The 27,481-nt window shown below is 44.0% G+C and overlaps 1 protein-coding gene across 1 annotated transcript in view; it reads left to right on the plus strand.

Annotated features, from left to right (window-relative positions):
* Window positions 1-27,481, plus strand: part of PDE10A (phosphodiesterase 10A) — a 253,134-nt gene that overhangs the window by 159,674 nt on the left and 65,979 nt on the right. The window contains exons 12-14 of the mRNA XM_088472542.1: window positions 2,027-2,119; window positions 11,889-12,075; window positions 24,166-24,308. Of these exons, the coding sequence (XP_088328668.1) occupies window positions 2,027-2,119; window positions 11,889-12,075; window positions 24,166-24,308 (423 nt within the window). The remainder of the gene's footprint in view (window positions 1-2,026; window positions 2,120-11,888; window positions 12,076-24,165; window positions 24,309-27,481) is intronic.

The following is a 27,481-nucleotide window of genomic DNA, read 5'->3' on the forward strand; positions in this document are numbered from 1 at the left end:
TACAAAAACAAAAAGACCGTCTTAGTGGTCTAATATTGTATTCCAAATTATATTAATGCATCAAGCATGGGGGCAGAGTAATGTCAACTCCGTCAATTAATTAAATTGGTGCATACCCCAACTCACGTCAAAACATGTGGTGGGGTTCCCAGAAAGGTTTCTTTATATCTCCCGCCCACACGATGGTTCCAACCAATGTTGCTATAGTCATGGAAACAGTTCTGCTGCTGCTGCTGGAAATGGCCATTTCCAGCAGCAGCAGCAGAACTGTTTCCTGGGATGCGTTCATTGTGCAGTCAGTATGTAATGGATATATCATAGAAGGAGTTAATCCCAACAATTCTTTGGAGAACTACTGAAAGGAACCTTTATGTGCAGAATATTACGTCTGTAATATGTAAGTAGGGTATGCATCATTCTGTTTTCATTTATGATACATGACTATAGCAACATTGGTTGGAACCATCGTGTGGGCGGGAGATATAAAGAAACCTTTCTGGGAACCCCACCACATGTTTTGACGTGAGTTGGGGTATGCACCAATTTAATTAATTGACGGAGTTGACATTACTCTGCCCCCATGCTTGATGCATTAATATCATTTGGAATACAATATTAGACCACTAAGACGGTCTTTTTGTTTTTGTATTTTTTTCTTCTCTATGTGCCAATTGGATTAATCCCCGGAGACTCTTTGGATTTCCCATAGAAAGTGAATTATGCAAGGACTTCTTTCATCTTTTGGAACAGATTGAGTATTCTTCTCTTCACTCATTTTTTATTTTTTGGTCTATATCTTTTTGTATATCCAGCGCCACCTGGCAAACACAATAACTTTTTTGTTACAATTGTTTAGTGGAATATAGTGAGTTCCTCATTTCTTGTCTTATACCGGAGGCAGCAGATTTTGCGCACCTTTTGAAATAGTACTGTTTTGTATTGATTCTTTGCATTTAATTAAGAGATTGTGGTTTCAGCCCTCCAGTCCTCGGATCTCTCTGCAGGTGAAGCCTCTCTGAATGTGGGTCGTGCTCTTTGGATCTACTTTGATCATACCAAATCCTTGAGGAAATCAGATTCTTTGTGTTGTATGGCTTTCACAAGTAGGGCTAGCCAGCTAACAAACAGGCTCTGGCTTGTTGGCTCCGCATGACAATCTCTCAGGCCTACACGCAAGCTGGTCGTCCTGTTCCAAATAGGGTTACAGCATATTCTACTCAATCTGTGGGACCCTCGTGGGCGGTTCGACGTGGTGCTTCTGTTGAACAATTGTACAAGGCGGCCACGTGGTCTTCCATCCACACCTTTCTTAGGTTCTATGCCTTTGACACCTTTGCCTCTCCCTCTGCTTCCTTTGGGTATCAGATTATCCTTTCTGGTCATGAGCATCCCCTCCCTTAGGGATAACTGCTTTAGAACATCCCCATGGCATCCCTGTGGATCCCTATGGACCCTAAATTAAGAGTTATGCTAGACTTATCTTTGTTAACTATTTCTTCGAAGTCCATAGGTCCACAGGGCACCCACCCTGACGCACCTGGCTTCATTGGGTATTTTCTAATTGGTCACGGAATCCTTCATCTTTTGTGAGAGTTTCTTGTGTACATTGTTCTTCCTTCTCCTCTCTTCTGCTCGTGCCTTGGGCTTGTTTACAAAACTGATCTGCCTTTGGCCGGGAGCGGGGTGTATGTGGAGGAGGACCGATGCATCCTGGGAGCTAAAGCTTTAACTATTTGGTGCCCGAATCACTCCAACCACACACACCCAATGGAGTTAACAAAGATAAGACTACCATAACGCTTAATTTTCTTGTAATTTTTACCTGATGATAATAAACGTACCAGTATTGCAGGATGGTTACAGGTATGCTTTACATATTTCTGTATTTCTTCTATTTACATATCTGTTTATCAATACTGTGTAATATAAAGTGTAATGATGTTTTTATAGCTACAGGAAAGCAGGTCCCAAACAAGCCAGAAAGATTATATATCCCATTAATCTTTAACTTTTTTTTTTTAAACAGATTTTCTATTGAAAAAGGTATAGCTGGCCAGGTTGCAAGAACGGGTGAAGTTCTTAACATTCCTGATGCCTATGCAGATCCACGCTTTAATAGGTAATAAAAACCGGACCTTTATTTTTGTCTATTTTGATTTGGTTTGAAATAGTTCTACAACCATTTACATTTCACTAGATGTTATATACCAAAAATAATAGTTAAAAGTAAACACATAAGGGTGACTTTTATTGAGGTTACATCTATTATTATAGTAGATAAATGTTCCTAGTGAAAACTGAATTGATAGCCTTATTAGATGCAAAGTATACAGACAATAGACCTCCTTTTTCAGTAACTTATAATGACACACAATTATTTAAAAAAATAAACTGTTCTATATTTTGTTGTAGCAAGGGCATACAATTTGTTTATTTCCATTATTTCATGGTAATGTTAAAGGATAGCAAAATATATAAATAATTTTTTCGTTTTTGGCGAGGTACACAAATACCGTCCCACAATATTGAACGATCTAAACAGGCCACTGTTGGACCCCTTGTCTTAGGGGATCATAGGAAGTAGGTAGCTAGGCTTTTGCTACTATTAACCTCACCTACCTCCATTCCAAATGGCATTTTTACATTTGGGTGGAGCTTCAGGGTATGTTTTATTATTGTAATTGAGGGTCAACAGTGCTGTTTTAAAATTAGGGTTACATTATCTTTATCTACTGTATATCATCATACACCATTCTCTGGACAAAAAAATTACCTCTACATTCTGTTTGGTTGACTTCAATAAAACTAAATATTATAAAATGATTGTGAAAGCCCTTAATGTACAAAGTATTGTAAAGCAAAAGAATACTTGACAGTTATAATTGTACACTTGAGAATCAATGTTTTTTACTTACCAAGATTTACATTGTTAATCACTTAATCTACATAACAAGCAATACATTGTTTTATTTTCTTATTTTACATAGGTATATTTAATTAATTCCAGTGCCGTATACATTATTAGTGACAATAGAAAAATGTTGGGTAAAATTCTGATTTAATAAATTTTTTTACATTTTTAAGAACCGCATGGTAAAAAATGTATGGTTTGGTTTATCCTAGAACAGTGTTTCCCAAACTTTTTTGAATCACAGCACCCTAGAATATCAGGAGTTTTGCCATGGCACCAATAGGATAAAAGTTTCTTATTGAGAAATTTAGCAAAAATGATTCAATTAAGTCAATTGTGTTTACCTGTTATTCTTATGCTCAGCTGTGTGATGGTGGACAGAGTTGTACTCTGGTTGTTCACATATCTTATGATTTGGCGCCATCAATACAGGTTTTTCCTATAATATTAACCATAAATATTTTGATTTGGTTCTGGACCACCAACCCAAGACTCCCTTGCAAGCACCCTGAGGCACCCAGTTTTGGAATCACTGCCCTAGGACAAGGAGACTTTAGTTTTCCTGCTACAGTAACTGTGCTCATTTATGCCTCACGGGCATGATATGTTGACTGTAGTTCCATTCACTAGTGGTTTCACCATTGGTTAATTAGATATGGAGTAACTTATTTCTGCAGCAATAATTCATTAGCGATCAGTATTCCAATAAAAATGAATACCTGTAAATGTAATAACAACCATGGTATGTATAATTAAATAAAGGGATAAAAATATAATACATATTGTCAATTTCCTTCTATAGGTGTGTAGCAATTCCCAAAGCCCAAGCCGGCATAAAAAAAATCTGAACCACTGTGGTAATTAACTAGATAGGAACACCTTAAATGGCAATTTTACAGTGTATTATTGTGATGATTGTAGCTTGTAATGTTCCACATTGTTTTGGAGCAATGAATAGATATGAGATAGCAACACATAAACAGTGTCATTCAGTGCAGACTAAATAAATGCAGACAGGAAAACAAAGGTTATGGAAGTACCTGCACTTGTTGGAGCTTAGATGAAAAGAGGCCACATATGAAGCCAGAGGAAAGAGTGGGACAGTTGTGGGCAGGGGCTGGCTGGCAACTTTTAGCCTGGGGGCAAATGCATGCAGGCGGCCCTGGCAGAGGAGTAGCGTGTAGCCAGGGTGCCCGAAAGAACGTGCGTGCTACGGCGCCCCCCTCTCAAGTGTTCTAGGGAAGAGGCGGGTCCATATCGGTTTAATGTAAGGTAAAAATAAAGATATGGGGCAGCCCCCTGTCGTAGTGCCCATGTGCAGTGCCACCCTGTGCCACAGGAGGACACCCTTATGCAGGCCTCGAGTAGTGCCTGCCCCCAGTAGTGATCCCCCCTATGCAGTGCCCCTTGTGCCCCCAGTAGTAAGCCCCTTATATAGTGCCCCCAGTAGTGGTAACCCTTATGCAGTGCCCCTTAAATAGTGGCCCCAGTTGTAGTCTTCCCCACTATGCAGTACCCCCACTATTGCCCTTTATATAGAGCCCCCAGCAGTGGTCCCTTGATGCAGTGCCCCCAGTGGAAGTCCCCTCCCACCTATGTAGTGCCCCTAGTAGTAGTCCCCTCCCCCCTATGCAATGCCCCTAGTAGTAGTCCCCTCCCCTTGTAGTGCCCCTAGTAGTAGTCCCCCCCAGTAGTAGTACCCCCCTTGTAGTGCCCCCAGTAGTAGTCCCCCCGTAGTAGTAGTCCTGCCCTTGTAGTGCCCCCAGTAGTAGTAGTACCCCCTTGTAGTGCTCCCAGAAGTATTCCCCCCCTGTAGTGCTCCCAGGAGTCCCCCCCTTGTAGTGCCCCCAGTAGTATTACCGCCCTGTAGTGCTCCCAGTAGTCACCCCCTTGTAGTGCTCCCAGTAGTCCCCCCCTTGTAGTGCCCCCAGTAGTATTCCCCCCCTGTAGTGCTCCCAGGAGTCCCCCCCTGTTGTAGTGCCCCTAGTAGTATTCCCCCCCTTGTAGTGCTCCCAGGAGTCCCCCCCTTGTAGTGCTCCCAGGAGTCCCCCCCTTGTAGTGCTCCCAGTAGTCCCCCCCTTGTAGTGCTCCCAGTAGTCCCCCCCTTGTAGTGCTCCCAGTAGTCCCCCCCCTTGTAGTGCCCCCAGGAGTCCCCCCCTTGTAGTGTTCCCAGTAGTACCCCCCTTGTAGTGCTCCCAGGAGTCCCCCCCTTGTAGTGCCCCCAGGAGTCCCCCCCCCATGTAGTGCTCCCAGGAGTCCCCCCTTGTAGTGCTCCCAGTAGTCCGTCCCCCCCGCAGTAGAGACATAATAAAAAAAAAAAAACACACTTACCTGACACCCGCTCCTGCTCCTGCTCCCGCCGCCGAGATCAGCTCCTCCGTCCGCCGCTTTGCATTATGGGAGTGACGCGTCATGGGAGTGACGCGTCACTCCCATTACCCACTGCGGGAGCCGGAAGATGTCCGGCTCTGGCAGTGGGAGCAGCAGCCGATGAGAGTCTGTCTGACTCTCATCAGCTGCTAAAGCAAACACACAGCTGCCGGCTCCGGAGGCTGTGTGTTTGTGCTGTGTAGCGCTGACCGAACTCCGTCCGGTCAGCGCTACACACGCGGTGCAGTCTGTGTCACAGTGACACAGTCTGTGTCACAGTGACACAGTCTGCACCGGGGCCCGCGGCCCGCATGACGCTGCGGCCCGGGGGGCACATGGCTCCCAGCCCCCGGGCCCAGCCCGCCACTGGTTGTGGGGGTGATTTTAGTGTGGGTAATATAGCTGGGGGTAGGGTAATCTGTAAGAAATTAGTTTTTAGAGAGCATTTAAAATGTAAAGGCTGTTGGAGAGATTGATTGGACAAGGTATGAATTCTGCAAGTGGGTAGCGGCACAGGAGTAGGAGGTCATCACCAGACACAAGGTGTAGGTCCAATATAGATGTGAGAGGAGATTATTTCAATATCAGATTTGATATGCAAAGTGGTGCAACAGATCATATATAATATATATATGTGTGTGTGTGTATGTATATACAGTATATATATATATATATAATATAGAAATCACAGGGGCTCTGCACTCACCATAATAACTAACAATAATAATAAACATAATAAACAGTGGGGTTTTGGTTCATGAATTGACCAATGCATTTAAGCTTGCAGCCCCTGTCACGGGACCCCACTTTACTGCAAGTCCCTACTCTATTGCTCAGAATGGACATAGCCATCACATTAGTGTTAAACTCAGTGTATGCTATCAAAGTTTAAAGCTTTTAAATGTGAGACAGTTACCAAGCACACATGTTGCAAAGCACCTAGGAAAACAGCTGACACAAGTTAGATAACTAGTTAAAAGGGGTGCATGAGAAAATGTGACCACAAAAATGATTAATTCTAAAAATTAATCATAATAAACAAAAAGTACTAATCCACGGCACTCACCATTCCTAGATTTGGGGTGCAACATGGTATGTGACCACATTGTTTAAATAGAAATCACAGGGGCTCTGCACTCACCATAATAACTAACAATAATAATAATAATAATAATAAACATAATAAACAGTGGGGTAGGGACTTGCAGTAAAGTGGGGTCCCGTGACGGGGGCTGCAAGCTTAAATGCATTGATCAATTCATGAACCAAAATCCCACTGTTCATTATGTTTACTATTATTATTATTATTATTATTATTATTATTATTATTATTATTATTGTTAGTTATTATGGTGAGTGCAGAGCCCCTGTGATTTCTATTTAAACAATGTGGTCACATACCATGTTGCACCCCAAATCTAGGAATGGTGAGTGCCGTGGATTAGTGCTTTTTTATATATATATATATATATATATATATATATATATATATATATATATAATATGGCCCAGAACAGGCTCCCTGGGTCAAAGTTCTGCCCAGTTTACACTTATGAGAGGTCCAACTGGGACCCTAATCCCCCTAAAACCTGTCCAGGATCCAACTGGACCACCTCTTGTTGGTTTAATCCCAAACAGTGATGGGGAGTATCTTAAAGTTATTAAGCTTTATTATGTGATGTAATTCAAATCCATCCAGTGGAAGGCCCAGAACAGACTCCCTGGGTCAAAGTTCTACCCAGGGTACACCAACGGGAGGTCTGACCGGGACCTCAACCCCCTAGTATGTCTTTTGGGATCCAATGTTACCATTCTGTAAAGTTTTCGTCCAAATCCAACAAGTGAAATGCTCAGAACAGGCTCCCTGGGTCAAAGTTCTGCCCAGTGTACACCAACGGGAGGTCCGACCGGGACACTAAGCCCCTTAAAACCTGGCCAGGATCCAACTGGACCATCTCACATTGGTTTCATCTCAGTTGGTGCAGGGGTGTCTGAATGCATAACAAACAAACCTACCAGTTCATGTTGGAGTTATTATTGTAATTTTAATATTCTTCACCTTAAGAATGGGGCAAGGTTGCCAACTCTCCCGGATTCTGCAGGAGACCCATGGATCAAAAGTAAAGTCTCTCACTGTACGGAATGGAAAGTAGAAATCCCGTATTCCATTGCTCCATCACAATCTGGACTGTGCATGTGTGAATCAGGACACAGAGAGAGTGAGGATAGTGTAAAGCAGGAATATGTAGGGGAAGAGTAGGAACTGATGCAAGAAGTCAGCAGAAGGCAAAGAGAAAAACAGGAGGAGAGGCGAGTGGTGCATCAGGTGGATATCAGCGAGGAGTAGCAGATCAACTCCCTGCCCTGATGGACTGTGTGCCCCAAGTCTAATGCAGGCCATTAACGGTGCAATATGATCTGTGGGAAGTGACGGGGGGATCCGACATTGGGTGGTCCCCACACACGGTGCGATCGGGTGGCTGACCGCCCGATATGCCGGCTCCCCCACCCATGCTGCATTGGATTGCACATCGCATCCCCTGATTGACTGAACCTGCAGTAAGATATGGGGGTGCGATGTACAACCCCACGGATGTGCGCTCTATCCGATATCATGCCCATACATAGTGCGATATAGCAGCAAAATAATACCAATCCGTCGGATCGACGGATTTATCGCACCGTGTATGGGCCGCTTAAGTATCCTGCTGTTGGCTGACAGAAAAGGCTCTCATACATTTCAGACTCCAAAGCAGAGCATTTAATATCTGGTTAATTGCTGGTCACAGGCCTGTAACAACCCCCCCCAAATGCTGGGGACAGACCCAATATGCTTGAGCCTGACAAACCACGACCTACTTCCCCATGCCAGGTAACAAATTATACATAGCTCCCTATGTAATCTGGAATCTGTCAGAATGTTTTACATAATAAATATATACAGTATAATAATGCTTGTGTACCGGCACTCAGAGGTTTCAATAAAACACAAGACAAACGTATAATGGTCCTGATGAAATGTATCCACATTGAAATGCTGACCACGGATTAGACGCTTGTCTTTTGTTTTATTGAAACCTCTGAGTGTCGCTACACAATCGATTCACTATTGATACCTTCCTGTAGAGGCAGCTTTGGTCCTGGCAATAGGGTCAAGTACTGTCTATTTGTTCAGTGAGTGCTGGGATTCTGGACTTTGTTTTTATATATATAATCTCCATAGAAAAAAAGAGCACTCACTTTAGAAGAAAAGAAAAATACAACGTAGGTTTAATGTTCAATGAGCAGAGTACATTATACTGGTCATGTGCAGTACTTATCTGAAAACTCTAAATCCTAGTGTGACCGTTATTGAGCACCCTGAAAATTGCATCAGCTTGTGAATGCATGCCTATAGACATTAAACTGATTGATAGATCTATCTATCTCAGTAACACGGGGTATTAAAATGAGGACTCCAAACAGGCAGGTGCATGGTAAAGCAGTGGCTTTTAATGGCAGCAAACACTGCACCTTAGCATACGTGAGCATAGGCCTGGACACACACAGGCACATAACAGAAAATAAGCAAACAACATAATGTCTCAGCACTCCTTGTGCTTAACAATCAGCAGCTACAATCTCTGTGGACCTTCTAGGTCCTGGCATCCTAATGCTAACCACCACCCCAGGCCTATTACCTGGTCAGTTTGTCCGTTATCAGGAGCAAGGAGCATCAGGTGTGTGGGAGTTTTAAACCCTTCCTGTGCTCCAGTGATTGTTCCATCTGGCGCTGTGTAAATGTGAAAACCTGGAATTCCACACCTCCACTGCTAATGCAGAACACACAGGTTTCACTCCAGCCTCCCTTGGAGGGAGCTGATTCCATCAGAATATGGGTAATTCAGGCAAGAGACAAGCCCTCTCACCACAATAAATAAATCTATGTACACTGAAGTGCCAAAAGTCATGGGATAGGTGCCTAGTATCGTGAAGGACACCCTCCCTGTTACTTGTATATGCAGGATCTTGGGTGCTAATGGACTTCTCCACCACATCCCATAAATATATAGTTGGGTGAACCTGGTGGCCACACCATTAATCGTAACTCTCCAGAATGCTCCTCAGACCAATTCTGGACAACTTGGGACCAATCACACGGTGCATTATCCTCCTGGAATATTCCATCAATGTGGAGTACATTAAGTCCAAAAAGGGATGCAATTGGTCATCAAGCATTGCAACATAGTGGTTACTAGTCAATGAAGTGTTCAAGTGGTCCCAACCCATGCCATGTAAACATGCCACCACCAACCTGCATGGTGCCTTGTTGACAACTGGGGTCCATGGCCTCATGGGGTCTGTGCCACACCTGAACCCTACTATTAGCCCGAAACAACTGTAACTGTGACTCATCAGACCACGCCATATTTTACCAAGCCTCTAGGGTCCAATTAGTGACGTCGCAAGCACAGGTGAGCTTCAGTGTTCGGTGTCATAGTGTGAACAGGGGTACTTTGGTGGGGCTTCTGCTCCCATATTCCATGGATGCTAAAGAACACTGCATTGACCTGCTGGATATGCGTCTGGCTCAAATCACATCCACATTCAATGCAGGAGGTACAGTACCAATGTCGCTTGTCTGTTACCAGGGCCGGATTAACGGGGGGGCGACAGGGTTTGATTGTCTCTGGGCCCCCTCACCTGAAGGGCCCCACACCCATCAGGGTTAAAGTGAACCGGAGGAGAAGGAACCAGTTCCGCCTCCTCCGGCCAACCTAACCCCGGCGCCGCAGGGAGGCACCATTTGCCAGACGCCCGCTGAGATTGTAACCAGCGGGAGTCCAGCTCTCTCCCTGCAGTGGCAGCCGGAGACTGATGCAGGGCTCTGGCTCACGCAGTGCACTATGGGAGAGACGTCATGGTGCAGAGGAGCAGCCGACTGGACTGGACGTGGACATCAGCGGGGCTTAAAGTAACTATTAGCTTGCTTTTTTTTTAGTGCAAGAGGCTCTTTTACTGGGTGCATTACTCCTGGGGGTATTACTTGGGGGAGGGGGCATTACTAATGGGGGCATTACTCGGGGGGCATTACTATTGGGGACTCTACTATTTGAAGATGGGGCATTACTACTGGAGCACTACTACAGGGGGCACTACTACAGGGGGAGCATTACTATTAGGGAAACTAATACAGGGGCATTATTACTGGGGGCATTTATACTGAGGGTACTACTACAGGTGGCATTACTACTGGGGCCACTACCACAGGGGGCATGACTACTGGGGGCACAACTACAGGGGCATTACTACTGGGGGCACAACTACAGGGGTATTACTACTGAGGGCATTTATACAGGGGGGCATTACTATTGGGCACACATAGGGGGCATGACTACTGGGGGGGCATTACTATTGGGGGCACAACTACAGTGGTATTACTACTGGGGCACTACTACTAGGTGCACTGCATAAAGGGCACCACTACTGTGGGAACTGACACTACTGAGGTCCCCATTGCGCATACCCCCAGTTCGTCACATTTAATAGGGGCCCCCACAGACCTTGATCCGGCCTTGTCTGTTACCATGATGGTTCTGGCCAGACACAACTGGTCATGATCATTAAATCCAGTAAATTGACAAGGTATGAGAAATAATTCTGAAACCTGAAGTGGTATGAGCGCTTAAAGTTAAGAACCACTGCTCTAGATCCTAGCCAGTTTAACATTTGTGTATACTGTAAGTTGTAGGATAAAGTTTGTTTGTGCTCTTGTTACCCCCTCCCTCCCCACATACAACTGAAAAATGGCATGGTTAGTGGTAATACATATTTTTGGGGTGCATATTTTATAATGGTAAATATGTAGCATAATCTAAAAATACCAAGTGTTGGTTGTATTTGTGTGAGTGAAGCGATCATCGGGCTATCCTCACCTAATGAACTTCACCAAAAATAATTTCAGCCACTTGGTTAATGTTAGCCACAAACTGATCCTTCCTATATCTGGCTTCTTCACAAATGCCAATTTCCTGAGATAAGACATTTTCTTCCAGACATAACCTACTTCCCAGACCGGGAGTTGAGGACAGTGCACGTTGCCCATATTTTATTTATGTACCTATTTTTATAACAAATGTGCAGCATCCTTAATCTGAGCTAACCACAAATACCTTACATCATGATTCTGTACTGAATACTGAAAAATGTATTGCTGTGAATTTCAATATAAGCTTTGGGAAACACCCTTTACTCAAATCAATGTGTTTCCGTAATGAGTTTGTCTGTTTTATAATTGAAGTTGTGCAATGTTACATGTTAAGGCCCCCATACATCAGAGATTGATTGCAGCAATCGTGCAATTTGCAATCGATTGTGTATAAAAATCTTTCCCTTTTTCAATCGATTGCAGATTGCAGAATTGCCACAAGCGATTGAAAAAGGGAAATATTTTTATACACAATCGATTGCAAATTGCACGATTGCTGCAATCAATCTCTGATGTATGGGGGCCTTTAGTTTTAACTCCTGCTCTACCTGTAAGAATGCTTTTCTGTATCCTTAAGAGCTAGTCTGTATAAATCTATAATTACCATATTAAGTGTAATGTATTTATTTTTCTCTGCAGAGAAGTAGACCTCTATACAGGTTATACAACAAGGAACATCCTGTGTATGCCTATTGTGAGCAGAGGGAGTGTTATTGGTGTTGTACAGATGGTGAACAAACTAAGTGGAAGTGCCTTCTCGAAGACAGATGAGAACAACTTCAAAATGTTTGCTGTTTTCTGTGCTTTAGCCTTACACTGTGCAAATGTAAGTTACTGTATTTCACATTTATTTTCACACTAGCATATTAGATTACATATGTTGTGCTTGGTTAAGCACAGGACTTTCAAAAGATTCCAACCAGTCACGTGTGTGTGTGTTTTATGTCACAGTGCAACTGTGACATAAAAGAATTGGCCATTTATGTAGCCATGTATAATGGTAAACTAGTATTTTGGGTCTATTGTTCCCTGTCTCAGGAACACACAAAATGTTTAAATCTGCATGCATGTCTGTAGCTGTTGTCTGCAGTGTTGCTAAGCTTTATTTTTCTTCTGCCACCCTTCTGTCCCCTTGTTTAATTTTGTCCCTATTCTTCCCCTTAAATCTCTCCCCCCACACACTGTCTGTCTCTCTTCGGGGCACATTTATCATTAAATATTGCAGCTTATATCCCCAAAACACCAGTTTTGGGGGCGGTAACCGCAAATATTTAGTATCACTCCCATGTATTTTGGAGGAACCCCCCATATATGAAGGAGGGACCGATATCTGCTGCTATCCTTCTATTCCTGCTGGCAGCCGCAGACCCCATAGGTTTTTCTATGGGGGATGCGATGCTGCCAGATTTACCAACTTCTGGAAAGCAAAGCATTCTGGAGATTGGCCTCGGCAGTACTCTGGGCACATTGCAGGGACGGGCTCCTTTTGGAGCACCTGTCCCTACGGATGCAGGATATAGCATTACAGCGCTATGATCGCATCTAGCAATGCGGTTATGGGCGGTAATAGAATTCCCAGATCGCATTCCAAATGAGCCCCTATATCTTTTCATGCCTCTGTCTCTCGCTTCTTCATCCAGCACATTTCTTCGACCACATTCTACCAGAACCGGGCTGCCCATCTGGCACTTCTGGCAAATGCCAGAAGGGATGATGGGCAGGTTCGGCGTCAAACCCCGGCCCGAGCAGCTCCACCTCCTGGCACTCTGCTCGGCAGGGGGTACTGAAAGATGCCCCTTTTGAGGCGAGGCCATGCGCCTTTGGTGCGTGCATAAGAGGACTGCCAGGGCTATCCCTGCCTTCTACCCTCATTCATTTTCTGTGTCTCTCTGGAGTATTTTTAGTAAAGTGGACTTGTTGTCCATAGCAATCAATCCGATTCTAGCTATTATCTTCTAGAACAGTGATTTTCAACATTTCAACTCGAGGCGCACTACACACTATTTTAAAATTGCCAAGGCACACCATCCAGCGATGCGGTGTGAGCGACCTAACAATAAAACATACATACTGGCTCCCACATAAAAAAACTCACAAATTGGCCTCTACAGGAACAAAACAGAGTGGGTATGAAATACAGGCGGCTAAATCTCAACTCCAGAAGCCCAACAGGACAAGATCCCGACTAGACTGGTAAGTACCCTAACTCTCCCCTCTCCAACCCTCCTTTGGTGGTGCCTATCCCTAAGACTCCCGGGGTAGTGCCTAAACCTAACCCCCCACCCCCTAGCCCAACCCTAAATCCTCCCGGGAGTCCCTAAACCCCCCTCCCTCCCCTGCGGCTAAGTGCTAAGACGCCCGGACTTATCTCAATCAGTCCGGCATTCTTTTGCATTCCAGCGTCGAAATTAAAATAGCCGTCAGGCTTTCGTGTCGGCTATAGACTGGCGACATCTCGTCCACCGTTCTATTAACTACATGTCGAACAAAAAACACTACATGGCCTCCACAGGAATAAAACCCACATACATTGGCCTCCATCGGAACAAAACCCACATACATTGGCCTCCACCAGAATAAAACACACATATATTGGCCACCACAGGAATAAAACACACATACATTGGCCCCCACAGGAATAAAACACATACATTGGCCCCTACAGGAATAAAACGCACATACATTGGCCCCAGAGAAAAAAAAAAACATTGGCTGGCCCCCAAGGAAATAAAACACACATTGCTCCCCACCAAAAACAAATCACACTGGCCCCCACATAAAAAATACATTTACATTTTTCTGCCCCTACCTGTCCCTCATGCAAACGTGCTGGCTGGCTGGCCGGTGAGGCAGGCTGGCAATGCGCCATGTCGACATAGGTCACAGCCCAGTTACTCCCTAGCCTCTCAGAAGAGCTCAGCGCTGCCTGGATTGCAGTACAGTAAAGGCGGATCTGACCCCGCTGCACACTTGACAACCGCTCGCAGCACAATAGTGTGCCGTGGCAGAGCGGTTGAAAAATGCTGTTCTAGAAGGTACTAGACAAATTTATTTATTACCAGTTATTTATATAGTGCATACATATTCCGCAGCGCTTTTAGAGAATATTTGGCAATTCACATCAGTCCCTGCCCCAGTGGAGCTTACAATCTATGGGGGTCATTCAGACCCGCTCGCGAGCGCAGGACGCTTGCAAGCGGGTCGATGTTCCCCCACTGCGCATGCGCACGACGGAGGGAGCTCCGTCGTGCACATGCGTGAGACCCGGCAAGCGACGGGCTCTCCATCGCTCCGGGTCTCGCACCAAAGGGGGCGTGCTGTCGATGTTGATTGACAGCACGCCCCCTTTGGTGTTCGTGCCGGGGGTGTGCCTGCCAGACGGAGCCGGCCCCACTGACATCACTAGTGATGTCAGTGGGAGTGATTTTGGCTCTGATAGAGCCAAAATCACTCCAGGGCTTGCGGCAGCGGGACCCTACCGCAGGGTCTCCGTTGCAAGCCCGATGGTCGCGATGGTCAAGACCATCGCGACCATCATCATGGACGCTCGCATATGCTGTGGGTGGTCACCCACAGCTATGCGAGCGGCCAGGAGGCCGCTCCATTTTCATGGAGGAGGGCACTGATTCAGAGCGAGCGCTCTGGTCAGAGCGTTCGGCTCTGAATCAGGCCCTATGTTCCCTACCACATGCTCACACACATACACACTAGGGTTAATTTTTATGTTTATAGTCAATTAACCTAGCAGTATATTTTTGGAGTGTGGGAGGAAATCGGAGTACCTAGAGTACCTAAAGTAAACCCACGGAAGCACAGGGAGAATATACAAACTCCAAACAGGTAGGTCGGTGGTGGAAATCGAACCCACGACCTCAGTGCTGTGAGGCAGTAATGCTATGATAAGTAGAATCTGATTGGTTGCTATGGGCAACATTTCCACTTCTGAAAACCTGCACTTTAGTAAATATACACCTGTGTCTTTCACTCTCTCTATCTCTCTCATACATCACAGGAACAGGAGATAAATCTGATTCTGAACCTTATTCCTTATGACTCCATATTTTATGTATTTGTTTAGCATACTAAGGTTGCACTAGGGATATTTTCTTCGGGTAATATATTTACTAAAGTGAGCGTTTTTAGAAATGGAGATGTTGCCCATCAGATTCTACCCTGATCACTTCCCTACCCTGCATAGAATCCAGCCACAATCTCCTATCCCCCATCTCGCACTAGACTGCCCCATCACCATCCCACATCACACAGCAGCCACCCACATCACCTCTTCAACCCACACAGCAGCCAGCCCCAATCACCTGTTACCCACCTCACAAGAGCCAGCCCTGATCAACTATCCGACATATCACAGCAGCCAGCCCAATCACCTCCTTACCCGCACAGCAGCCAGCCCCACCACCTCCCAGCATCCAGCCTTCAGCGTTTTCACCTTCTCTTCCTCAGTGTCCCCCCCTCTCTTCCTCAGGGGATGTAGTTATTTCACAATCCCGACAGCAGAATGCCGGCTAGGGATTTATGATAGGCGTCGAAATATCGATGCCTATCATAATCCTGATGCTGGAATCCAGGATGGCGCGTGTTCGAAAGAGGTAAGTCCGGGGCGCCTTTCCTGTTAGCCGTGGGGGAAAGTTAGGTTTAGGGCAGTTAGCGGGGTTAGCGTTAGATTTTGGAGGGGTGGTTAGGATTAGGCACCCCTAGGGTGGAGGGATAGGGTTTAGGCACCCCCCTCGGGAGGGTTAGGTTTAGGGAGCGGTAAGGGGGAGGTTAGGGTTAGGCACTAGGGGGCGGGTTAGGGCTAGGCACCACTAAGGGAGGGTTAGGTTTTGTGGGGGGGACAGGGGAGGCTAGCATACTTACCTGCTTCTGTCGGGATTTTCATGCTGTCAGGCAGCCGCTGTCGAGATTTGTACCGTCGGCATTTCAATCCAATACCTCCCTCAAGGGTATATTTACTATAGTGAGAGTTTTTTTAAAAGATGTTGCCCATAGCAACCTATAAAATTCTACTTAACATTTAACTAGCACCTTCTATAAGATAATTTATCTAGAATCTGATTGGTTGCTATGGGCAACATCTCCACTTCTAAAAACTCTCACTATACCGCCTGGTCTCTGTTCTATCATCTCTTACAGTTATTTCCCCTGTCAGCCTCACACCTTTTATTACATTTTGTCTAAGATCTGTGTACTTGGGCCCTGATTCAGAGCCGGTCGCTTTGACAGAGCGCTCGCTCTGAATCAGGGCCGTTTTTTTTTTAGAAGGGCCTCCTGGCCGCTCGCATAGCTGTGGGTGACCACCCACAGCTATAGCGAGTGGCCAGGAAGATGGTCGCGATAGTCAAGTAACCTTGTGGTAGGGTCTCGTTGCCGCAAGCCCCAGAGAGACTTTGGCTCTAACAGAGCCGGAATCTCTCCACTGACATCACTTGTGATGTCAGTGGGGCCGGCCCCAAATGGTAGGTGTTCACATAGGAACGCCTCCGTTTGGGCAGCCGCCCACCAAAGGGGTCGTGCTGTCACTCTACATCGACAGCACGCCCCCTTTGGTGCGAGACCCGGAGCGACGGTTTGCCCGTCGCTATCCGGGTCTCGTGCATGCGCATGACGGAGCCGGCTGCGAACTGGTTGCGAGTGCTCAGCGCTCGCGACCGGGTCTGAATCAGGCCCTTAAACCTCCCCCCACACACACACGCACGCAGCACACACTTCCTCTCCAGGCTGGCCCTCTCTCTCTCTTCACCCTCCAACCTCTGTTTTTAATCTGTCTTCAACCCCTCCTGTTCAGTCTCTTTGGGAACTGCAAAGGTGTGAGGAGGTGGTGTTGTTGTGATTGTAATCTATAAGGATTGGGGTTAACTGGATCTTGGAGGTCAGAATCCCGACAGGGTTAACATATCAACACTTGTTGGTCGGTATGCTAACCCTCCCCCTCTCCACCCTAACCCTCCTACTTTGGTGCCTAACCATAACCCCTCCCCCTAGTGCCTGAACCTAACATCCCCTTCCCCACACCCTAAACCTAACCCTCCCCCAAACCCGTTACTTACCTTCGGCATCCCAGCCGTCTCAATGTCGGCACCGGGACCCTTCGCCGGTAATGTAAGCATCTGCATCCTGGATGGTAGCGCTCTCCATCCAGCTGCCGATAGCGGTAAGACATACTCTCTCCTCTACAAATCATATGGAAAGAAGGATATATTTTTTGTCTGCCGCTTAAATTCCATCTGTGCCGACGGACATATTCTCCCACGGGGAGACTTCACAATATATTAGAAGTCTCACATTACACCTGGTTTCTATCCAAGTCTATTATTGCTGGGACGCCAGCAGGACCCAATATCATTCCTTACAGCTACAGGATAAAGACAACTATACCAACCACTTATTTCAGGTGTCAGAATGCAGTATTCCTGAACTATATGTACAAAAGACATATTTAGCATTTTTTCAATTCCTTGATGTGATACTATGAAACGGATGTGTTTCTAATCATTAGACACATGCTTAATAGAAGATCTACTCTCTGATACGAATATTTATGCTGCTACTATATATCTATTCAATTGTTTCCTTTTTCATGTCCAAGTGTTTTTATATGTTCCATGTATTGTATGTAATGTGTGTATTAATTTTTTAGAAGTAAATATATTTTTATTTTACAATGTGTGTCTGATCGTATACAAGACAATTATTCAGTCATAGGTGATTACAGCGCAGTGCCTGTGTCGTTGTTTATGTGTTTATATTTAGAGTTTACACAAAACTCTAAGCAGCTGCAGCTAATCACGATTGACAATTTTACAATTATTCATATTAGCGCCAGGAGTTGGGTAATATTTTACCCTTTTTCCCTATTAGTACACATGTACATTAATTCCCTATGTTAGTGCATCTCTTTTTAGGGTACAGACTGATTTCCCCACTTCTGACAGTACTTTCCACCTGTTCCGCATTCGCCACTTTCCGTTTTCGCGTGGTTTGGAATTGAATAGGGCAAAAAGCGGAAATGCGCACGAAAAGTTTTCGCCTCTGAAACAGGTAAAGGAGGCGGAAAGTCGGACAGGCGAAACAGGTGAAACTTTTTTGTCTCTGATTGAATACGGGCCTAAGGCTTCGTTAAATAGACCCCTAAATGAATACAGACATCTTATACTACATATAAATATTTTATGCTTTTCTTCCAATATCGTAATTGTCGGTGCTTCAGGCCTTGCTAAAGACACAGCATGGCAGGACAAGATATAGCCAAGCCAATGATCCTGGGTGCCACCTAAATGGAGGGGAGACATTTTAATTCATAATTAACTTTAAAATAAATCACTTCTTTGATTTCTCCACAGTGGACACAATATTGTTATTACCCGTCAGCAGATTTTGTGCAATCAGAAATATTATTTTTGCACAATTCTGATGTAAAGCAAGTAAGCGGGAATGTTCATTATGAGGCAACTTTCTACTGATGCCATAATTGCACCACAAATCCTGATAATGAAAATTACCACTTGCATTTACCATTCTACAGGTGCCAAGACAGAGTTTTTAAAAAGGCCCTGTCCAAGCTTATGGAGAGAAGTGATAGCTACCACTATCACTTTGATTGCGGATCAGTACCCAGCGACCATACTGCACTTGTGCAGCTGTCTGATACTCTGGGCTCACGCTATTTGAAGATTTCTTAAACTGCCAGGGCCAAGCTCCAGAATACTTCCCATTCCAGTGCTTGGTAAATCAGTTTAGCAGCCTTCCTTTGATTGCCTTTGTGATTGGAAATCGAGACACCACGGCAAATATCTGAGCTACCTACTGTGGTCCCTCCTTGTTACATCCAAGGGACTCCTTTTTGGGTAATCCCTGAAAATATCTGTTTCTTTTTTATATGTCCCGCAATATAGCTTTTATAAATTGGCCCTTTTGACTCAAAAGGCTGCCATGTAAATGGCAACCTCAGAATAGACCACATATATAATAGAGATGTGCGCCGACCCCCGTGTTTTGGATTTGGATCTGTATCTCCCCTGGATTTGGATCTGGATTAGTTTTGCCAAAACCACCATTCTGCGTTTGTTTTTTGGATCTGGATTTTGTCTTAAAAAATCATAAAAACAGCTAAAATCGCATAAAATGGGCCTGTTTTTGTTCCTACTGTATTTATTAACCTCAATAACCTTTATTTCCACTAGTTTCCAGTCAATTTTGACCACTTCACAGCTCACTATATTGTTTTCGTCCAGTTTAGACCCAAAATTTGCACCTACCTGGCTGACTAAGCTAAGCGGCAGCAGTGGGCAGCACAAACTTCCAACCTGGCACATCAGGAAACAAATATTTTTTTTGGTCAAGAGAGGCCTGAGGGAGTTGGAGTATGTATGTAGTTGAATGAAAGGAAGAGTTCATTGGTAGTAAATTTAATAAAAAAAATGTTATTCCAAAGTAAATTTATGAGGGAGGGGAGGCATTTACAAAAAAACATTGTATCATTGATGTAACCACAAGATTAACCTCTATTAATCTTGCGGCTACGATGTAGCAGTTCCCACCATAGACTTCAATGGGGATTTCTCACCATAGAAGTCTATGGGACACACAGGCTGGCCGCATTCAGCTAAACAGGGAGCTGCTCCGACGGAGATGCTCCCTGATTGGCTGGCGGCCCCTTCACTGACAGGGCACACGTATGCCCCGGTCATTTACGCGGAGCAAAGGTATGTGTACACACATACCTTTGCTCAGTCCGGCATGGATCGTTTTTTTTGCGTTTTTTTTATTTTAACCCCTGGATTGCCTACTTGGACATGTGGACATGATCTACGCATAGGAGAGGTGAGTATGGATTTTTTTTTTCAGGTACACCCCTATGGATTACTTCGGATACTAGGTGAGTGTGGGTGTGCATGTATGTTTTAATAAAATTTTACATTCACGGTGTATGTTTGTTTATTTACGTATTTCTTTAGTTGTGGAACTAAAAGTGCCAGCGGGCCCGTAATGCCCCGCATGCTGGTATTTGTGGTTCTCCAAATACCAGCATGCAGGGAAGGCTTGCTGGTACTTGTGGTTCTACAACTAAAGACAATATGCAAACTTTATTTTTACACTTTACACTATCAACCCGGCACCCACCACCCTAGGGTGCTGGGGAAACCCCCGGGCTATAAGTCTAGGCCTGGGGTGCCCTGGAGAGGGGTACCCCTTTATTGTGGGGGTACCCAACTCCCCAGGGATCCCCGGCCTGGACTTACTAGCGGTCAGGGATAATGCTTTGGCCGGGGAAACCGGAGAAAGGTTTTCCCTGGCTGTGGCATTATCCCCCGCTAGAAAGAGTTCGGTGCTGGTTCTGGAATTTTCAGGGGACCCTTACTCGTTTTGTCCCCTGATTTTCCAGAACCAGGACCAGCTCAATAAAGCCCTGTGCTGGTTCTTAATATACAGGGGCCCCCTACGCATTTTGGCCCCTGTATTTTTAGAACCAGAACAGGCTATATAAAGCCCGGGGCTGGTTATGCTTTTGGGGAGGGGGTGGACGTTTTTTTTTTTAAATACACACTGAAGCCATCACGGATCTCACTGATCTGTGATGGCTTCTCTAAAACTCGCACCTTTTAATGCTACTCGCATTAAAAGGTTTACATAGTCCTAAACTCGCAAATGCAGTAGCCTCTAGCTGAAAAGTTCGCAGGCTATTGAATTTGCGAGTTTCAGTATAAACTCGCACTTTTTGAAAGTGCGAGAGAGTGCGAGTTTGTACTGTTACTAAAACAGACTACCTATTACATTTGGCCCTCTGAAAGACAATATAATGTTGTACTTTTGAATTAATATCACTGTTAAGCAATTATATACATAGATACAAATGTTGCCAATGACTGTGATCTAGCACAACTGAATAAATCAATTATAAATTAGATGGTGTACTTGGAAGCTGAGAGCTGTTGAGCACTATTACAGACCAGGTAGTAAATGCTTCCACAAGGAGAATAATGACGGCTAATCAATTTAGCAAGTGGAGCAGTACGGTGACGCTAATCCTTTGTATAACTGAAAGTAAAAGTCCCATATATTCATGTGTGGTATCTTATAAGTTTCAGATGTTTGTTTAGGCACATTTGATAGTCACAAGCTCATGCTATGATCACCAACACTAAGTGAATTCCCAGAGATGTAATAGTACTTGCACATCCGAGAATAATCCCTAGATAGAGAGCCCAAATTACTGGGAAATAGCAGCAATCTCTGTATAGAATACACCATGAAGCAGCTGCTTGAACCGGGCAATGGAGCTGTCACAACCACAGCGGGTTAATAGTAATATGCCGCACTGCGTGTTGACAGTGTTGCCTACGTGTAGTGTTCCCGCTAGGCTGTTTTAGCGGGGCGCGGCACCCTGCCCTCCTCCTAGAGGGCAAAAAGCACCCTGCCCTCCAGGAGGAGGGCAAAAAGCGCCCTGCCCTAACAGCCTGCGGGAGCCGTCCCGCGGGTGGACAAACATGCGGTGACCCTTTCTGCAGCGCTTGGGGGCTGCCCGGCATGTCCGTAAGCGCCGGGCACGCCCCCAAGTATGACGAAAAGGGGGACGCGTCTTATAGACACGCCCCCTTTTCGTAACCACGCCCCCTTTTCGGACACGCCCCCTTTTCGGACGCGCGCGCGCCTTCGGCGCGCGCACAACATTGCCCTCTCTAGCTCCAGCGCCCTGCCTGCCGCCAGAGCTAGAGGGAACACTATACGTGTACTCACGGGCTATGGAATCGGTAGATGTGGGGCCCCCCCTTGGATGCTTCTGTCCTGAGGTCCTGGGTAAAGACGTTAGTGACGTGTCAATCCAATACAGGTGGCAACAGTGTATCCAGTGTAGGAGTGAAAGCGTCCCTCTTAACGCGTTTCGTCACATATCATGTGACTTTATCAAACTGCCTTTGCTTTACTTGAGCTGCCCACCTTCCAGTGTATACTCAGCAAGAGTTTTCAGCACAGCTGGGAACCTTGTCAGTGATCAGCCTGAGACTACTTCCCCAAAATATAGAAAAGATGATGTCCATCAAAATGAACTACAAATTCTACCAGAAAGACATTTACCGTCAATTACGTGCAAAAATTACAGAGGCACCTGTAATGGTGGATTCCAGTGGGGACAAATGAATATTGTGTGAAGGTGATGATGTATACATCACCCCAGATTATACCATCACCCAAGCCTATATCGTCATCCCATCCTGTGTTGTGTATAAATTACAGCAGCACTCCCTGTTAGACTGGGGGTTCATTGTCCACTTTAGTGGATGTGAGCTCCATTTTAGTCCATATTATCACCACACCCCTCACACATCTTCTGACCTGGGCTACAGGAGGAGCATCTGCACTCTGGAACACGGTTGCATGGAGTTGCCCCTCTGACTCGCTGAAATTCAGGTAGAGGAGCCATGGATAGGGACTGACACATGTGCCCATTATAGGCACATTCAGCAGTGGACAGGGGTCAACATAGGCACTTTGACCAGTCTGCGGCCACGCAGCCCCATAAGTAGTAATCTGCCATGCACTGTGTGTTCTGACACCTTTCTATCATAGCCAGCTGTAACTTTTTCAGCAGTTTATCTTCTGTGGGATCGGATCAGATGAGCTAGTCTTCACTCCCTATTCACATCAATGAGCCTTGGTCAGCCATGACCCCATCACTGGCTCGCCAGAACCATTTTTTGGTAGATACTAGCCACTGCATACCGGGAACTCCACACAAGACTTACCATTTTGGAGATGCCCTCACCCAGTCATCTAGCCATCAACTACAAGAACTGAGTGTTCACTTACTGCCTAATATATCCCACCCCTTGCCAGGTGCCAATGAAATGAAGCAATTATTGCTATACTCTTCACCTATCAATGGTTGTAATGTTATGGCAGATAGGTGCATGATAGCTAAAAGCTGATTGCTTTCTGTGAACAACACCTCCTGTTGTCCTCTTTGAAGGTTTGATGAATTTCACCCTAGATGTGATGTTATTTATAGCAAAACTTAAATTTACAGCTACTGTACAGCTGCGTGCTCAAACACTGTTGCTTTAATTGCACCAAATAGGTGACTTTTCACTTAAAATGTTTCTTATTTGCATAAATAAAACAAATGGGAATCACAAGACATTGCTAGATTACACAGATTAATTTGATGTGTGACATTAGTACATCTGTGTGCGACTGAGTTTGTATCTGTATAAGAGGGGCTCTGATGCGAGCAGCAGTTGCTTTTCCTCACACCAAGTTCCGTTGTGCTTAATCTGCGACTTTGTTCTTGTGTAAAACCAATTCCCGTGCATTTAGTTGCAGCCCGGCATCTCTACTACACTGTGGGTGGCTTCTCAATGGTTCATTAATGTTTATAATACAGAAAATGTAAAGAAATAAGTGGTGTGCTACTCTTCCTTGAGCGACTTGGTCTCACCAAGTGCCTCTCGCCATATGGCATATAGATGGTAGATGTATGAGAAAACATGTAGCTGTCCAATGTACTTTAAAAGTTTCAGAACTCAGCAATACTCTGGGAGGTAGGCAGCCGGATCTGCACTAGGGGGGGTATGGCGTGGTAGAAGTGGGCGGTTTTCAAGGGTGTGATAATTTGCATTAAATCACATCATTGTGGCTCAGCCCTACTATACTATTCAACGCAAAGTGCTTCATCGGTCGCTCAGACCGCCCACTTCACTCAGGACCAGGTGTCCGTGAGCACCACCCAATTTTCAGGAGCTTACAATACAATCTGGGAAGATTGATAATCATGAACAGTTAAATTTGTGTTTAAACTCATAAATTTGAAATGTATGCAACTAGTAAAGAGCAAAATCTTAGTTGACTTTGCTATTACATTTCTGTATTCACCACCTTTTTGAACATTTCTTTTTTCGATTAGATGTACCATAGAATAAGGCATTCTGAATGCATTTACCGGGTGACTTTAGAAAAATTGTCCTACCACAGCATCTGTACTTCAGAAGAATGGCAGAACCTAAAGAACTGTACCCTACCAGCACCTCTTTGTAAAGAGATTGAATTGTGAGTATTTTTAAATAAATATAAGATCGTAAACATCAGAAAGGAAAACCTCTAAATCCTCAGTGAAGAAAAGAAATTGTTTGCCAGGAATCGTCTAGGAAGGGATAGCGTACCAAACTCACTTCTCCCACTCATAGATGAATACATATTTTATTAATACAAAAAAATATATAGTTCCAACCAAGGGTCAAAATGGAAGCATCAAAAAACACATTAAAAGAGTACATAAAAACAACAATATGAAGTAATAAAAATCCAATGGAAAAAAAAAAAAAATTATTTAAAACAATACTCTAAGAAAAAAAAAATGTTCTGAGTAAAAAAAAAACATATGTCAAATTACTCACACCTGCAGTCCATTGGATTTTTATTACTTCATATTGTTGTTTTTATGTACTCCTTTTAATGTGTTTTTTTGATGCTTCCATTTTGACCCTTGGGTGGAACTATATATTTTTTGGTATTAATAAAATACTTGTTTTGGATGACATATTCACGTTTATGCATCAATATACTATGGAACTATATTGCTGAGGATTTTCATCATATTAGCAGAAATCATTGGATAAAGATACCTTTACAGGAGCAACATCACATCATTATACGTGAGTTGGGGTACGAATCCACCCTTTACATATAAAGAAACCTTGATATGAATTAGCATCAATCATTAAGCGTGAGTTGGGGTACGCTATTCAAAGAGAAACGTCCTCCTTTAACTTATTGTTTTTTCCTGTGGGCCCATTCTGCATACATCTTATTGCGGTATTTGACCAAAAGGAAGGACTAAAGATACCTTGATGTGTATTCATCTATGATTGGGAGAAGTGAGTTTGGTACACTATCCCTTCCTAGATGATTCCTGGCTAACATAATTTATTTTCTTCATTGAGGATTTAGAGATATATGCAGAGGATTATACACCCGATCTATCATAAAGAGAATATTACCCACAATTAAGGGATGTATCATTGTCACACATTCCTTCTTAGCGCTGCAGTTTTTTGTCTATTTTCCATTCTGTATTTTGTGTTGCTGGATTTTTCGCCTCCTTCGCCAGTTTTCCAGGCGGAAAAGTATTGTGCGCATGCCCGCTATTCCCCGTATTTAATTCAAAAGTAGGCGAATTCGGGAACCGGCGAAACTTTGATCATCTAAAAAATTCGGGAATTTTTGGGAAATAATTGTAGGACCCCCTAAAGATGACCAGACCTGGGGGATCACTATGGTTACCCCCATTTTTGCCTGCAGAAGAAAGTCAGGTTTTTAAATAGCCGCGGCAGGTGTTTTTTTCCCGAAATTGAAGAAGTGATGCAGAAGAGCAATTAGCTTTTTTTTTCGTTTTTAAAAGTGGTCCCATCAAATTTGGGGTACATGAAAATGGGTACTAGCATATTTTTAAGTCCCTAAACGAATTTTTAAAAAATTCAGCAAAAATGCACTTGCCGCTAATAGCCTATTCTAGAAAACACCTGCCGCATACTCACAGAATACCGCTGAACCTATTTTGCTATTTTTAAACACTGTTCCCCTATTTTTTTCTCCCCAAAATTTGAAATAATTTTTTTGGGGTGTCCCGATTTTTATTTTTTTTTATTACTTTTTTTTTGCACAGATCGTTTTAAGGGGGCATTCCCAAGGGTGCAGGCTATTTTTTTTTTAAAGCCTGCACCCCTAAACCCCAATTCTGCATTTTTTTTTTTGCCTGCTAAAGGCTGGCGAAAAATTATCCCCTTTTTTTTAAATTGACTTTTCGCATTGGCGAAAAGTCAATGTAATTGAATATGGGGATATATCAAATAGGTGAAAATGACGTCATCGGCGGTAAATTATCGCCGATTCCAACATTTCGCCTCAAATTGAATACGGACCTATGTGGCAAAACATTGACAAAACTTTTATTTTTGGAGAAAAAATCCAGATTGTATTTATTGTCATGTAGAATTATTGCTGATCCGTTTATAAGCATTTGATTTTGTTTCTTTCATAAATAGGAGCTATAATTATGTTTTAAGTATGCACAAAAAGAAATTGTTTTTTTTTGTGTGATTATATATATATATATATATATATATACACACATATACAGTCAGGTGCATAAATATTGGGACATTGACAGAGTTTTCATATTTTGGCCTCTATTCAGCACCACAATGGCTTTGAAATGAAACAAACAAGATGTGCTTTAACTACAGACTTTCAGATTTAATTTGAGGGTAATTGCATCCAAATCAGGTGAACGGTGTAGGAATTACAACGGTTTCTATATGTGCCTCCCACTTTTTAAGGGGCCAAAAGTAATGGGACTATCAACTCAAAAGCTATTTCATGGACAGGTGTGGGCTATTCCCTCATTAGTTCACTATCAATTAAGCAGGTAAAAGGTCTGGAGTTGATTATAGGTGTGACATTTGCATTTGGAATCAGTTGCTGTTGACTCTCAATATGAGATCCAAAGAGCTGTCACTATCAGTGAAGCAAGCCATCATTAGGCTGAAAAATCAAAACAAACCCATCAGAGAGATAGCAAAAACATTAGGTGTGGACAAATCAACTGTTTGGAACATTCTTAAAAAGAAAGAACGCACCGGAGAGCTCAGCAACACCAAAAGACCCGGAAGACCAAGGAAAACAACTGTGGCGGATGACAGAAGAAGTATTTCCCTGTTGAAGAAAAACCCCTTCACAACAGTTGTCCAAATCAAGAACACTCTCCAGGAGGTAGGTGTATATGTGTCAAAGTCAACAATCAAGAGAAGACTTCACAAAAGTGAATATAGAGGGCTCACCACAAGATGTAAACCATTGGTGAGCCTCAAAAACAGGAAGACCAGATTAGAGTTTGCCAAACAACATCTAAAAAAGCCATTACAGTTCTGGAACAACATCTAATGGACAGATGAGACAAAGATCAACTTGTACCAGAGTGATGGGTAGAGTAGAGTATGGAGAAGGAAAGGAACTGCTTATGATCCAAAACATACCACCTCATCAGTGAAGCATGGTGGTGGTAGTGTCATGGCGTGGGCATGTATGGCTGCCAATGGAACTGGTTCCCTTGTATTTATTGATGATGTGACTGCTGACAAAAGCAGCAGAATGAATCCTGAAGTGTTTCAGGCAATATTATATGCTCATATTCAGTCAAATGCTTCAGAACTCATTGGACGGCG

Source organism: Taudactylus pleione, unplaced genomic scaffold, assembly GCF_031769625.1.
Source record: "Taudactylus pleione unplaced genomic scaffold, aTauple2 ptg000125l, whole genome shotgun sequence".
In the NCBI taxonomy this organism is placed as follows: domain Eukaryota; kingdom Metazoa; phylum Chordata; class Amphibia; order Anura; family Myobatrachidae; genus Taudactylus; species Taudactylus pleione.